The sequence below is a fragment of the Mustelus asterias genome, chromosome 24, assembly GCF_964213995.1.
Source record: "Mustelus asterias chromosome 24, sMusAst1.hap1.1, whole genome shotgun sequence".
Lineage (NCBI taxonomy): Eukaryota > Metazoa > Chordata > Chondrichthyes > Carcharhiniformes > Triakidae > Mustelus > Mustelus asterias.
Genome location: NC_135824.1, coordinates 56,672,706 through 56,688,481, shown reverse-complemented (window position 1 = coordinate 56,688,481; position 15,776 = coordinate 56,672,706). Strand labels below are relative to the sequence as shown.

Below are 15,776 nucleotides of genomic sequence, written 5' to 3'. Positions count from 1 at the left end.
ACGATGAAGCAATTATGGATGTTTGCTTTTCAGGAGATAGGTCTTTTTTTCATCCATCATATTCACATTAGTAAGGTTGTGATTACATGAAAGATCTTGCACTTAAAAGAGCTTCAATTTTAACCTCTTGTGCCTGGCGAGAATGGGGTTAAAGTCCCGGCAATAGGACACCGCCTCCATTTTAACAGGCAGAGTTTGGGCACCACATGATGCCCTCATTCACATTTGATGGTATAATTCAGAAACCAATGGCAATTTCAACCATAAACAGCTACAGTAGCGTTATATATTTAAGTGGTTGCAGATTGCTTTGAGAGCTGATCACATGATTTACTGGTGATGTCATTAGGGTGTTGCACAGTCTGCCATTTTAGTTAGTTTGTATTCTGTACAAGCCAGAGCTCTTAGAATAAATGCTGTTGTTAGTTTGAGTCTACATGTGCAAACCACAGGCGTGCTTTTCCCAAAATAAATCTTAAGTGCCCGATGATGGGAAAATGGGAGGTTTTCCCACCCATTTTTTGGGCGAGCTGACTTTTGATAATTTATGGCACCCTGTGCAAGAATCACGCCAGTGGGGCAGGGGACAGGGGGGTGAGACTTATCCTGCTGGAGAGGCCGCAGCAGAGTGCTCAGGGGGCCATTTTGTATGTGCCGATCTCTCAGTGTACTGGGAGATCGGCTGACATGTTCGCCCCCCCCCCCCCACCCCGCCGATTTCCAGCTACAATACCACCCCCCCAATCTCTGGCTTCCTAATGGCTGGCCCTGACCACCCACTGGCCGGGCCCACATGCAGAGTTCCCACCCTCCTACATTACCCCCACTCCCCAGCCTGGCTCTGCACCTGCTTGGCCCCACTCCGCGAGGCCCCGATCCCTTGGCACTGCCCAGTGCCAGAGTGTGCCAGGCTGGCAGTGCCAGGGTACTGTCCCTTAAAATAAAGCACGTCCAAAGGTCAGCAGAATCCCAGGTGCATCTCCTCCTTGTGGAGGCCCTGTACTGAGAATGTGTTGACGCAGATCCAGCCGGCTGGATTGATATAGAGTGATTGAGAGTTTAATGATATTCAAAGGCTCTCAGAGTTTGCTCTTTGCATATGTGACTTTCCCTAATGTTCAGTGATGGTAAAGGAGTGTGAGAAGCAAATAACAGTAGAATTGGCAATAGTGCATTGACTTACCTTACTTAGCTGCCCTTGTGAGCTCACTGAACTTCTTCCTACACCTGTACTCTTGGGATGGCTTAGGCCCCTTTGCCAAAACTATATTCCACTCTTTGCTTTAAAAGAAATCTCAAATAAACTTTTTATTTTCTATTTTTTTTCTCTCAAAACATAAATAACATTGTAAAATGTCACAGTCTACGGCAGAGTTTGATACAGTTTTCAGAACACGACTAAACCACTTCACAACGGAACTAACCAGAGATGTGCTAGAATCCTGCGGGATGGGCAGAAGAGGTAATAACATTTTTTTTTGAAGGGTCTCAATGTTGTCTGTACAAAGAATCTGTAGCTGTTTACTCGGTCCGAACTGGGCTGACATATCGCCCCGCACTTCTTACAATCTGCTAAAGCCTCTCGTGCGGAACATCTGGGGCGGATCTGAGATCTGTGCTTCCCCCCCCCCCCCCCCCCCTCATTTGACCTGGGTTCGTACGCCACTTGTCAATCAACATGTGTGGTCACTGCACAGTTGGAGTCACATTTTGGCATGCTGGGTCCATCAAGCCATTTGAACGGAGCATCCCCCCCACTCCCCCACGTTTTGCGAGTAACCTGTTCTGGGGGGTGGAGGAAAGCTCTGCAATGTCTAAACCATTCATCGCTTCACCTGTGTCTGGCCGGCAGACTGAGTGCTACAGGTGCCTCCCCTCCCCTAAGGACACTAACAGAGGCAGATGCAGCCAGAATGCGGGGCGTTCTGACCACTCGCACCGGGAGAGAGCTGCCTTTTAGGCCGACTGGATTCTGTCACATGGATTGGATTAGAACGGTGCAGCAAAAGAAACAGCGGAATGGATAGGGACAAAAAACACAAAACTGGAAATCATTCAAGAGGCAGTTGAATGACGTCTCTGTGGGCGGACGAGTGCAGTGTCTCCTGCAAACCTGCTTCACTGGGGGAGGGGGACACACACACACACACAGCAGAGGAGGAGGCCATTGGACCCATCGTGTTTGTACTTAGGTAGCATGCCACCTTTAAAAAAAAATGACAGAAACAAGGGGCGTGCTAACATTTCAGGTGCAGTGAAGGATCTGGTGAAAGACTTTGCTCTTTTAGACACTGGAGGTTGCAAGTTGCTGCAAACTCCTGATGCGGAACATTTGATGGGGGGGGCGGGGGCTACAAGAACTGGCCAGCTTTCAAATCAAAAGAGGAAATCACTGTTTAGGTTTATTTATTAGTGTCACCAGTAGGCTGACATTCACACTGCAATGATGTCAATGTGAAAATCCCCTAGTCGCCACACTCCGGCGCCTGTTCGGGTACACCGAGGGAGAATTCAGCATGGTCGATGAACCTAACCAGCACGCCTTTGGACTGTGGGAGGAAACCCATGATGTGGAGATGCCGGCGTTGGACTGGGGTAAACACAGTAAGAGGTTTAACAACACCAGGTTAAAGTCCAACAGGTTTATTTGGTAGCAAAAGCCAAATAAACCTGTTGGACTTTAACCTGGTGTTGTTAAACTTCTTACGGAGGAAACCCACGCAGACACGGGGAGAACGTGCAAACTCCACACAGACAGTGACCCAAGCCGGGAATCGAACCCGGGTCCCTGGCGCTGTGAGGCAGCAGTGCTAACCAGTGTGCCGCCCCATAGACCCTCTGGGACAAACGGCCTGTTTGCATGACTGTGAAACCTGTTGTTCATCGATGACGTATCCGGCACCGGTCGTGAATTGGCCCAGTTGGAGTACAGAGAGGCGGAGAGGTCTAATTTTAACCCCGGCAAGCTGGGAGGGGCAGAGGCTGCCCAAGGAGGGTTAAAACACGGAATATATTCCAGAAAGGTTATGAGATTGGGTGGACTGTTCCCGATCTAATGGGGGTGCATTTGAGGGCAAAGCTGGATAAATGCATGAGGGAGAAAGGGGAAGGATATGTCGAGGGGATGGGATGAAGAGGAGACTCGCAGGAGGTTCGAGTGGAGAATAAAGACGGGCACGGAGCGGTGGGGCTGAATGGCCTCGATGATGTAAATGCTGCATAACTATGTTGTGCATACAATCATTGCAGCCACGCCTCGGAGATGAATGAAGAGTATTTGGCTGCACCTTATACCATGCTAGTTGTTAACCTCTGACTTTGCAACAACTGGAAGCCCCGTCTGTGTGCGAGTGTGTGTATTAGTGTATGTCTAGGTGTGTGGGAGGAGTGAGTGTGTGCATGTGTGTATTGGTGTATGTATGCATATGTACTTGTTGGATTATGTATGTGTGTGCATGTGTGTTGGTATATCTATGTGTGTACGTGTGAGCATGCTTTGGTGTATGTGGGTGCCTGTTGGTGTATGTGTGCACATGTGTGTTGGTGTATGTATGCACGTATGTGTGCGTATTGGTCCATTTGTCGGGGAGTTTGCAGAGTACACTGTAGAGTCCTGAGCAGCTTCACATGCTCCCGATGCCAGTGTGTCCTAGCCCGACTCGGTCAGAGAGCTGCGGCGTGCCAGGTGGGTGTGGCTGGTGCTCAGAACGCGGGATTCCGTCAGGCTGCTGGTCAGCTGCTGCAGCGGGACAGAAAGAAACAGGGGAACAGTGAAGGCCGAGATACTGCCCTGGAAATCTCTCTCATGGATCAGGTCAGAGACGGAGGCCGTTCGGCCCATTGGGTTCACCCGTGACTGGCCTTGCAAAATATAAATGTCTCAGGCTCTTAGGGAATATGCTAGTTCAAGAACAGAAGAGTGGCCTGTGACTACTCTTGGACCCAGAGGATATGATTAACTCCCCTCAGTCATGAAGGGTCACACTCACCTCCGAGGAGCAGGGCAAGTTTGTCAAGTGCCCATCGCCAAAACTCACTGCATTTTTCACAAAAGAAAGACTTGCATTTCTACAGCGCCTTTCATGACCTCCTGGATGTCCCAAAGCACTTCCCAGTCAAGGAAGGACTTTGTGGTCATTGTTGTAATGTAACGCGACAGTCCGATTGTGCACAGCAAGCTCCCACAAACAGCAATGGCATAAATGACCAGATAATCTGGCTTGTTATGGTGAGGTTGAGGAATAAATATTGAGCAGACCAGCGGACAGAACTCCCTTCCCTGACTGGTCGCAGAGTACTTTACATCCACCTGAGAGAGAAGACAAGGCCTTGGTTTAAAAGACGGCACCTCTGACAGTGTAGCACTCCCTCAGTACTGCACCAGTGGTGTCAGCATGGATTGTTCTACCATGGAATCCACTGCCAGAGAAGGCTGTGGAGGCCGGGTCATTGAGTGTATTTAAGACAGAGATAGATGGTTTCTTGATTGGGAAGGGGATCAAAGGTTAAGGGGAGAAAGCGGGAGAATGGGGTTGAGAAACTTATCAGCCATGATCGAATGGCGGAGCAGATTCGATGGGCCGAATGGCCGAATTCTGCTCCTAGATTTTATGGTCCAAGTCTTGGAGTGGGACTTGAACCCACAAACTTTGGGGTTAAAAAGTTAAGGTTTATTTATTTATTAGTCACAAGTAGGCTTACATTAAGTTGCAATGGAGTTACTGTGAAAATCCCCTAGTCGCCACACACTCCAGCGCCTGTTCGGGTTACACTGAGGGAGAATTTAGCACCTAACCAGCACGTCTTTCGGACTGTGAGAGGAAACTGGAGCACCCGGAGGAAACCCAGGCAGACACGGGGAGAACGTGCAGACTCCGGACAGACAGTGACCCAAGCCGGGAATAGAACCCGGGTCCCTGGCGCTGTGAGGCAGCGGCGCTAACCCACTGTGCCACCGTGTCGATAAAGGGTGTTCGGCACGACTGGGTCTGCGTAACTTTGTGACGCCCGAGTCCCAGCATCTCCGACAATGAGGCACTCACTCAGTGCTGCACTGTGGCGGCAGCAGAGAGCGGGGAGCCGGTGCCCCAACATTCGGAGCAACAGGGGGTGGGAGCTATCTACTGAGCCAGGACTAATACACAGTGGTGAATGTGAGAGAGAGGTGGCACTAATGGGACTGATAAACCCCATCGTAAAAAGCTGGAGGACGGATCAATACTGGTTTAAAAGATCTGGTCTTGTAGGTACAGAGCGGGGTAAGAGTTTACCTGGTAGGTGTCTCCAGTTGTCCTGCTGCTCACGTTCAAAACGTTCAGGGAATTTGCTCGCTTCATCCTGCAAGGCAAACATTTCTTTCATTTTTAACCTGCTGTAGGACCATGCACCATCCCCAGTGGGGTGAGTCGCTGACAGGATTTCTAACTCGCTCACAACCTCCAGCAACCCAGTTAGATACTCATCTCCCCTGATCAAAATGTCCAGCCTTTTTATTTATTAATTATTATCGTCACAAGTAGGCCTGCATTGACACTGGAATGCAATTACTGTGAAAATCCCCCAGTCGCCACACTCCGGCGCCTGTTCGGGTAACACGGAGGGAGAATTCTAGCACGGCCAATGCACCCTAACCCAGCATGTTTTTCGGACTGTGGGAGGAAACGGGAGCACCCGGAGGAAACCCACGCAGACACGGGGAGAACGTGCAGACTCCGCACAGACAGTCATCCAAGCCGGGAATCGAACGCGGGTCCCTGGTGCTGTGAGGGTCAGCTAACCATTGTGCCACCGTGTCGTGCATTGGCAACTTGGCACTATCCTATTGGGAGCCTTGGGTTGCTCCTAATAGGATAGGGGGGTAATCTTAGAGCCTGATGTGGTCTTGTACTGAAATATGCACCTTAGAATGTACCGCCAATAATCCCAGCGTAGGCACAGCATTGATTAGATCGAATAAAGCTCCCTTTACACTAGTACGGCACAGTGGCACAGTGGTTAGCGCTGCTACTTCACAGCGCCAGGGACCTGGGTTCGATTCCCGGCTTGGGTCACTGTCTGTGCGGAGTCTGCACGTTCTCCCCGTGTCTGCGTGGGTTTCCTCCGGGTGCTCCGGTTTCCTCCCACAGTCCAAAAGACGTGCTGGTTAGGGTGCATTGCCCTCAGTGTTACCCGAACAGGCGCCGGAGTGTGGTGGCTAGGGGATTTTCACAGTAACTTCATCGCAGTGTTAATGTAAGCCAATTGTGAGGCTAATAAATAAACTTGAAAATTTAAACAGATTTCCATTTGCTTAGGGATACAGGAGGGCAGGAGTAGGGTTAAGGTTTAAAAAAGCCGATTACAAGGAGGAGGGAGGTGGAGAGTTTTATCAAGGGAATTCCAGAGTTTCGGACTCAGACAGCTGAAGGCAGGGCTGCCAATATAAGGCAGTGAGGAAAATCTAAGAGATCAGAACCGGGGCGGGGAGATGGGGGCAGGCAGAGTCCTCAGAGACTTGTGGGGCTGGAGGAGGTGACGGGAATGGCGAAGGGGCAACAGATGGAATTTTTAAAGCCTGTTAGATTGCAAGGCCGCTGTGGCACAGTGGAATTATCATAGAATCATAGAAACCCCACAGTGTAGAAAGAGGCCATTCGGCCCATCAAGTCTGCACCGACCACAATCCCACCCAGGCCCTACCCCCATATCCCGACATATTTACCCGCTAATCCCTCTAACCTACCCATCTCAAGACACTAAGGGGCAATTTTATCACGGCCAATCAACCTAACCTGCACATCTTTGGACTGTGGGAGGAAACCGGAGCACCCGGAGGAAACCCACACAGACACGAGGAGAATGTGCAAACTCCACACAGACAGTGACCCGAGCCGGGAATCGAACCCAGGTCCCTGGAGCTGTGAAGCAGCAGTGCTAACCACTGTGCTACCGTGCCGCCCTGGGCTATAGCCCTGGGCTATAGCCCTATCATTGGGCTAGTAATCCAGAGCCCCGGGGTAATGCTCTGGGGACTAGGACTCGAATCCCACCACAGCAGATGGTGAGATGTGAATTCAATTAAAAAAAATCTGGAATTAGGAATCTACTGACGACCATGAAACCATTGTCGGAAAAACCCATCTGGTTCACTAAAATGTCCCCTTTAGGGAAGGAAATCTGCCATCCTTACCCGGTCTGGCCTACATGTGACTCAAGAGCCACAGCAACGTGGGTGAATCTCACCTGCCCTCTGAAATGGCCGAGTGAGACCCTCAGTCCAAGGACAACTAGGGATGGGCAATAAATGCTGGCCCAGCCAGCGACGCCCATGTCAATTGTCATAAAAACCCATCTGGTTCACTATAATGTCCCCCTTTAGGGAAGGAAATCTGCCGTCCTTACCCGGTCTGGCCTACACGTGACTCCAGAGCCACCTTTGACTCTCAGATGCCCTCTGAGATGGAGGGAAGCTAGGGGATAAACGCTGGGCCCAGCCAGCGACGCCCACGTCCCATAAAAATGAAAATAAAGGCCAGCCGCCGGTCAGGAGTTCCGTACCCGGGGTTCCTCGGCCGCGCATCCTGCGCCGTCACTCCTTTCAGCTTCCGGACCAACTTCTCGCTGCTTCTCCGGATGGAGTCGCGGAGCTTGGTGAAGGACCCGCTGCGCTTCAGGCTCCCGAGCGTGTCCTGCGGGCGGGCATTTCAAAAGGAGAAAATTAAAGCTGCGAGTGTACTTCATCCGCGCAAGACCAACCTGCAGCAACGCTGGTAGAAAGGGTTAATTCAAACACAAGCGCTGGGGGGTGGGGGGACTGAATACATGTAAACCCTTCGAAAAGACATGATTTTAGCTATAAACACGTGCATTGTTTTAGGCTTCACTTCAAAGAAGGCTGTGTTGCCCTGGTAAGCCTTTGATTAGCTCTTAGGTAGATTGAACCTGGATACACATCCTTGACTATTTGCCAGCAGGCGACGCTTTACAGGGTTCAATAGCTGCTGCTCGCTGCATACACCCATTCCAAACACAAACGCCTGGCATGAGTGGGTTTATTGACTGCAACCGGCATCCGAGGCTGTTGACAGCCTGCGCATGCCCGGTGCAGTTTGAATCTGCTTTACCCCAGCTCAGTCACTTGGCAGACTCTTGTCACGATTAATATTCAGAGAGGGAAATAAAAACAAAACAGACAGTGTTCTTGGCACACCCTCCCTCGCCCTCTGCCTTAACACAGCAACAAGGTTATCAGACAGCAGAGAAGGAACAAGAGGTAGATGTTATTTAGTCTTCACGTGGTGGGTAAGTGTTAGTGTCAGGAAGGTCGCTGCATCGAGGAAACTGAAAAAGAGCAGAGAAAGGGAGGGTTAATGTGGCTAAAGAAAATGATTGGACCCATTACAGATTTTAAAGTAAAATTGATCAGTGAATTATTGTGTTCATCAAACACAAACACGTCAGGTGCAGCTAGGGTTAGAAGCAGCTATCTTCACATCCCCCATCCACCTCCTGGCAGGCATGGGGAGGTTCCGCTTCCAACCGGCTTGCCAATTTGTCCACTACTAGGCGTGAACAAAGAGAATGCGGCCTCGCAGGGTCTGGCTTTGCCACTTCCCTCCTCATCAGTATCAGGACCAGGGTAAAACGCACTCTACACCGTTCCATCAAACTCTCCCAGGACAGGTACAGCACAGAGTTAGATACAGAGTTAAGCTCCCTCTGCACTGTCCCCATCAAACAACTCCCAGGACAGGTATTACACAGGGTTAGATACAGAGTTAAGCTCCCTCTACACAGTCCCCATCGAACACTCCCAGGACAGGTACAGCATGGGGTTAGATACACAGCAAGGCTCCCTCTACACTGTCCCCTCATCAAACACTCTCAGGATAGGTACAGCATAGGGTTAGATACACAGAAAAGCTTCCTCTACACTGTCTCCTCATCAAACACTCCCAGGACAGGTACAGCACAGGGTTAGATACACAGTAAAGCTCCCTCTACATTGTCCCCATCAAACACTCCCAGGACAGGTATAACACGGGGTTAGATACAGAGTAAAGCTCCCTCTACACTGTCCCCATCAAACACTCCCAGGACAGGTACAGCACGCGGTTAGATACAGAGTAAAACTCCCTCTACACTGCGCCCCATCAAACACTCCCAGGACAGGTACAGCACGGGGTTAGATACAGAGTAAAGCTCCTTCTACACTGTCCCCATCAAACACTCCCAGGACAGGTACAGCACGGGGTTAGATACACAGTAAAGCTCCCTCTACACTGTCCCCATCAAACACTCCCAGGACAGGTACAGCACGGGGTTTGATACCGAGTAAAGCTCCCTCTACACTGTCCCCCATCAAACACACCCAGGACAGGTACAGCACGGGGTTAGATACAGAATTAGGACCCTCAAGCCTGTTCCACCATTTGATACAATCATGGCTGATCTGATTGTGGCCTTGAATCTAACTTCCTGTCTACCCTTGAAACGTTTGACAATTTAGGGCTGGACTGGGGAGGGATTGTATATTTACGGACCCAGGAACTGATCGAGTCTCAATGTAATGGGGTGAGTGGGTAAGCAGCAAACGGTGGGGTTGAGAGCCAGTTGTAGATTAGCTGCCTATGAAATGCCCCTGTGCAGTTTTCCTGTGCATTGCCGTGGGGTTGCAAACCATCATCACGGGTGCCTGCACTTTGGGTGAAAACTACCTCTGGGATCGATGAACAGCTAGCATGCAGTGCCAACTTATATTGTCAGTGTGGAATCGTACCAATCTCCTGGAGTTTAAAGGTCAATCACATCAATTACTTTAAACAATGTTCGCTGAAACTTTTTTTTGTTCAGTATTTTCGTAGAAGTTTCATAGAATCCCTACAGTGCAGAAGGAGGCCATTCAGCCCATCGAGTCTGCACCGACAACAATCCCACCCAGGCCCTAACCCCGAAACCTCACATGTTTACCCTGCTAATCCCTCTAACCTACACATCCCGGGACACTATGGACAATTTAGCACGGCCAATCCACCTAATGTGCACATCTTTGGACTGTGGGAGGAAACCCACGCAGACACGGGGAGAATGTGCAAACTCCACACAGACAGTGACCCAAGCCGGGAATCGAACCCGGGTCCCTGGTGCTGTGAGGCCGCAGTGCTAACCCACTGTGCCACCGTGCCGCTCCCCTGAGGGACAGGTTTTGGCCCAGATCAGCAGGGATAACTCCCCTACTGGTCTTCGAAACGGTGTCATGCCATCGCTTCCGTCAACACAAGGGGGCAGCAGGCAGGCCCTGGATTGAACATTATTATCTGAAAGCCAGCAGGCTTCGACGGTGCGGCACTCCCTCAGCACTGCACCGGGAGAGAGTTAAGTCACTGAGGTCTGCTCATCACCCAGCCCCAGCCACTCCTTTACAGCTGGTTCCTCTCCAGACACCATCGACGTCCTTCAAATCGCACCCCCAATTCTCGGAACGCAATGACTGAATCACTGCACCTCATTCTCCACCTTACTTGCTGGAAGATTAAACCCCAGGCCTTCCCCTGACAAACCCATTCCTTCCGTGGCTAACACTGGCACCAAAAGGGTTTGATTTTACGCTCAATACTTTTCCCTTCGATTCTCTTTAAAGCTCAAAGTTGGAACAGAATTCATTCTTGCCCCTGTATCTGGGGAGGCTCCTCCAGGGGCCCTCTGGTCCAGCACACCAAGGGAACACATGCCTGTACCCTGGCAGGACTGTTATTACCTCCAGCTCCTAATCTCTCTTTTGCACCTTCTATAGAAGCAGTGTGATGGTATATTTTCTGTTTAAGATGGGGCTGCCTTAAGAGGCAATGTTTTGTCACAGGAGTCGATTTGGCTGGGAAAACATGCAGCTCAAGTGCTGAGAATACAGCATTATGTCTAATTTTAGATAGGGATGCTTTGTAGGGATGGCAGAGTGGCAAAGTGGTTAGCACTGCTGCCTCACAACGCCAGGGACCCGGAGTCAATTCTGGGGTGACTGCCTGTGCAGAGTCTGCACGTTCTCCCTGTGTCTGCGTGGGTTTCCTCCGGGTGCTCCAGTTTCCTCCCACAGTCTGAAAGGCGTGCTGGTTAGGGTGCATTGACCTGAACATGCTCCGGAGTGTGGCGACTAGGGGAATTTCACAGTAACTTAATTGCAGTGTCAATGTAAGCCTTACTTGAGACTAATAAATAAATGGAGTTTGCACTTTCTCCCCATGTCTGCATGGGATTCCTCTGGGTGCTCCGGTTGCCTCCCACAGTCCAAAGATGGACTGACCATGCTAAATTGCCCCTTAGTATCCAAAGATGTGTAGGTTAGGGGGATTACCCATGCTAAATTGCTCATTTGTGTCCAAGGATGTGCAGGGTAGGTGGATTGGTCATGCTAAGTTGCCCTTTTGTGTCCAAGGATGTGCAAGTTAGGTGGATTGACCATGCTAAATTGCTCCTTAGTGTCCCAAAATATGTAGGTTAGCGGGATTAGTGGGTTAAATACATGGGGTTATGGAGATAGGCCTGGGTAAGATGCTCTGTTGGAGACATGGTGCAGACTCGATGGGTCGAATGGCTTCTTTCTGCGCTGTAGGGAACCTATGATTCTAATCGACCTTTTGTTTACTTGTGTTCTCCTGGGATTTTAAACTAGGTGTGCAGAGTCCTGTGAGTTTTGATTAAGTTGATGGACAGGCACAATGTCATGTGGTTAGTGGGAGGAGTTAAGCTTGTCAGAAAAAACTATTTCATTTTCACGTTAAACTAAGAACAGTTGCTGCCTGAAGCTGGTTGAAGAAGTATCTCTTTGTCTGGCGCCTCTCTGTCTCTCTCCTCAAAGGTTTTCTGAAAGCTCCAGGCCTGTTAACCTAAGTCAAAGCAAGTATGCCTGTGTTTTGCTAACTAATTTTAAAGAGGGGTTTGAGTCTATAAGAGAAGTATTGCTTGATTGGAACCAATAGTGATAGGTTAGCAATTAAGAATTGTATCTTGTCATGTTTAAGTACTGTTCAATTGTTAAAGGTTAAGCTAATTCATTTGTTATAGTTAAACTGTGTTGTTAAATGAAATTTGTTTTGGTAAAAGCTCCCTGGTTTGTCAGTAGAATCGTGCCTGGAATGAAACACCTTATTCCCCCATATTAATGCCAAAATAGCTAATTGATGGGTCTTGTCTGTGTAATATTCCTTGGGGTTTTTGATCGGTACCCTAACAACAGGTTCACCAACATTCGAAGCAAAGGAGACTGGAGGGGATTTGATGGAGGTGTACAGGATCAGGACACGTTGGACAAGGCTGAGAAATGCCATTAGATATAGGATCAAAACTGAGCCATTCGGCCCATCGCGTCTGCTCCACTATTCGATCGTGGCAGATACATTTCTCAACCGCACTCTCCCGCCTTTTCCCCGTAATCTTTGATTTCCTTTCCAATCAAGAACCTATCTATTTCTGTCTTAAATATATTCAATGACCTGGCCTCCACAGCCTTCTGTGGCAATGAAATCCATAGATTCACCACCCACTAGCTGAAGACATTCCTTCTCATCTCGGTTCCAAAGGGGCGTTACTCTGAGGTTCCTAGTCTCTCCTGCGAATGGAAACATCTTCCCCATGTCCTCGCAAGTATAGAGGTATAGGGGAGACAGATGTGAGATCTTGGGTGAAGAGGTGAGGGCGGGTGGGAGATGTGAGGAAGAACTCTCTTCATGGAGCGGGTGGCAATGACCTAGATGGAACTCATTATCTATGAGGAGAGTCGCAGCGGAGACAACAAATGGTTTCATAAAGAAATTGAGTAGATGTTTGAGGGAAATGATTCCGCAAGGCTAAGGGGATAGAGTGGTAGTCGGGGGGGGGTGGGGTGCGATGGGGGGATGGGGGGGGGGTGCGATGGGGGGATGGAGGAGGGGACAGGGCTGATTGGATTGCTCCACAGTGGGTCAGCACAGATTTGATGAGCCGAATAGTCTCCCTTATGAATAATAAAGCCGCTTTCCTCTTTTATCTTCATTGCAGTGGCTTTTACTATCGGCTAATCTCCACCCCTCTGATTTACCCTGCAGCACTTTCCCGGTTTCCCGTCCTGGGTGGGGTCCTGCACTCTGGGACACTGCCGCCCCCCCCCCCCCTCCCCCACCTGTGTTTCGGAATGAAAATATTACCGCGTTTGCAGCGGTGGGAATTGATAATAACGGTCACCGGTCAAATTTCGTTTCCCCACCGCGCCTCCCATCCACAGTCCCTCGAGGGATTCACTGAGCTGCTGGAGTACATGCAGCAATATCACTCGAGAAAGCAGCTAATTCCTAATAGCTTATGATGTACTCACCCCATTCCATTCCAGTGCCATACTCACTTCCTCGCAGCCCTCCGGCCCATTTGCAAATAAGACAGTGGTGGCGTCCAGGTAGTCACAGGGGTAGGGCCGCCAGTAGGGACGGGCGTCGAGTGCGCTGCCCAGTGCCTGAAGAGGAAGGCATACAGATCAGTAAATGGGCGCTGTTGACATCTGGAAGATTCAATAAGTTTGTGCACCTATTGTTCTCCCGATTCCAAATCAGATATTACTCTCCAACAACAGAATGCATTTGTATTCACGGGTTCCTGCGACAGGTGAAGCCAGAGGAGTGGGGACTGAATGGATTAGATGGATCCCCCGCCATTTCAATATAGATAGGACGGGGTGTCCAGACTGGCCTCGATGTGCCTGGGCACAACCAATGAAATCACGTTCCCAATTAGATTATTATGATATTAGTTTATTTGTGTCACAAGTAGGCTTACATTAACACTGCAATGAAGTTTCTGTTAAAAATCCCCCAGTCGCCACACACTCTTCCTTCAGATCAAAAGAAAACTTGCATTTCTATAGCGCCTTTCATGAGCTCAGGACATCTCAAAGTGCTTTCCAGCCAATGAGGTGCTTTTTGAAGTGTGGACATTGTTGCAATGTAGCGAACGGGGCAGCCAACATTGGCACAGCAAGATCCCAGAACCCGCAGAGATAAGTTAAAATTTATTTATTAGTGTCACAGGTAGGCTTACGTTAACACTGCAGTGAAGTTACTGTGAAAATCCCCCAGTCGCCACACTCTGGCGCCTGGTCGGGTACACTGAGGGAGAATTTAGCATGGCCAATGCACCCTAACCAGCACGTCTTTTGGAGTGTGGGAGGAAACCGGGGCACCCGGAGGAAACCCACGCAGACACGGGGAGAATGTCAGACAGTGACCCGAGCCGGGATCGAACCCGGGTCCCTGGCACTGTGAGGCAGCAGTGCTAACCACTGTGCCACCGTGCCGCCCAATTAAAGGGAGTGCGGGAGCAGGCGCAGCTGAACTACAGGCCAAGCCACGATCTAACTGAAAAGGGAACAGGCTCAAAGGGCTGAATGGGCTCCTCCTGCTGTTCCTTATGTGGGTTGGGCAGCTGAAACATGAGGGGAAAGGCAGGAAACCCAGCCATCCTTTTAATTTCAAAAGAAGGCAAGGCTGTGCTCGTCCCCATTGGAGCTTTCACCAGCTGGGCGTCCTCACCCACTGGACTAGGAGTACGTCCGGGGCCAGAGCGGTAGGGAGAGAGTAGCAACAAAATGGGAACATAGCAAATAGAAGCAGGAGTAGGCTATTTGGCCCTCCAAGCCTGCTCTGCCACTCATTATGATCATGATGTGGGGATGCCAGCGTTGGACTGGGGTGGACACAGTGAGTAGTCTCACAACACCAGGTTAAAAGTCCAACAGGTTTATTTGGAATCACGAGCTTTCAGAGCGCTGCTCCTTCATCAGATGAGTGGAGAGGTAGGTTTCACAAACACGGCTTATATAGACAATCGTGCCTTTGTCTATATGTGCCCTGTTTGTGAATCCAACTCTCCACTCACCTGATGAAGGAGCAGCGCTCCAAAAGCTCGTGATTCCAAATAAACCTGTTGGACTTTAACCTGGTGTTGTGAGACTTCTTACTGTGCCCATTGTGATCATGGCTGATCTTCCAACTCAGTAGTCTGATCCCGCCTTTCCCCCATATCCTTTGAGCCCCTTCGCCCCTTAGCCTTACTAACCGTACCCACTAGAAATCCATCATTCCAGTTTTGGCTTTTCAATTCTGGGGAGATTTCCACTCCCCCACTGTGTGAAAAAGTGCCATATCTAATTGCTTCTTGAAAACATTCAGTTTTTGGCTTCAATGCTTTTTGTGGTAGCCAATTCCACAGGCTGACCACTGTCCGGGTGAAGCCATTTCTCCCCATCTCCGTCCTAAACGGTGTACCCTGTATCCTCAGACCGTGACCCCTGGTTCTGGACACCCCCACCATCGGGAACGTCCTTTGTGCATCTACCCTGTCTAGTCCTGTTAGAATTTTATAGGTTTGTGTGAGGAAATCCCCTTGTTCTTCTGAACAAGTACAATCCTAACCGACTCGGGTCACTGTCTGTGTGGAGTTTGCACGTTCTCCCCGTGTCTGCGTGGGTTTCCTCCGGGTGCTCCGGTTTCCTCCCACAGTCCAAAAATTTGCGGATGAGGTGGATTGGCTGTGCTAAATTGCCCCTTAGTGTCGGGGGATTAGCAGGGTAAATATGTGGGGTTACAGGGATAGGGCCTGGGTGGGATTGTGGTTGGTGCAGACCCGATGGGCTGAATGGCCTCCTTCTGCACTGTAGGGATTCTATGACTCAATCTCTCCTCATATGTCAGTGCTGCCATCCCAGGAATCAGTCTGGTAATCCTTCTCTGCATCCTGAGCAATCAGTAAAGTTAATTTATTAGTCACAAGTCAGGCCT

General features: G+C 49.9%; 1 protein-coding gene across 4 annotated transcripts in view; it reads right to left on the bottom strand.

Moving 5' to 3' along the window:
• Positions 1-2,674: 2,674 nt before the first annotated feature.
• The window catches only part of klc3 (kinesin light chain 3), a 98,397-nt gene continuing 85,295 nt past the window's right edge, over positions 2,675-15,776 (bottom strand). The window contains exons 14-17 of one of the 4 annotated variants that reach the window (XM_078241745.1): positions 13,322-13,456; positions 7,537-7,667; positions 5,271-5,337; positions 2,675-3,739 (exon numbers count right to left, since the gene is read on the bottom strand). In XM_078241745.1, the coding sequence (XP_078097871.1) occupies positions 3,650-3,739; positions 5,271-5,337; positions 7,537-7,667; positions 13,322-13,456 (423 nt within the window). In that variant the 3' untranslated portion in view covers positions 2,675-3,649. The remainder of the gene's footprint in view (positions 3,740-5,270; positions 5,338-7,536; positions 7,668-13,321; positions 13,457-15,776) is intronic. The other 3 variants (XM_078241743.1, XM_078241746.1, XM_078241747.1) reach the window with 3 other exon arrangements.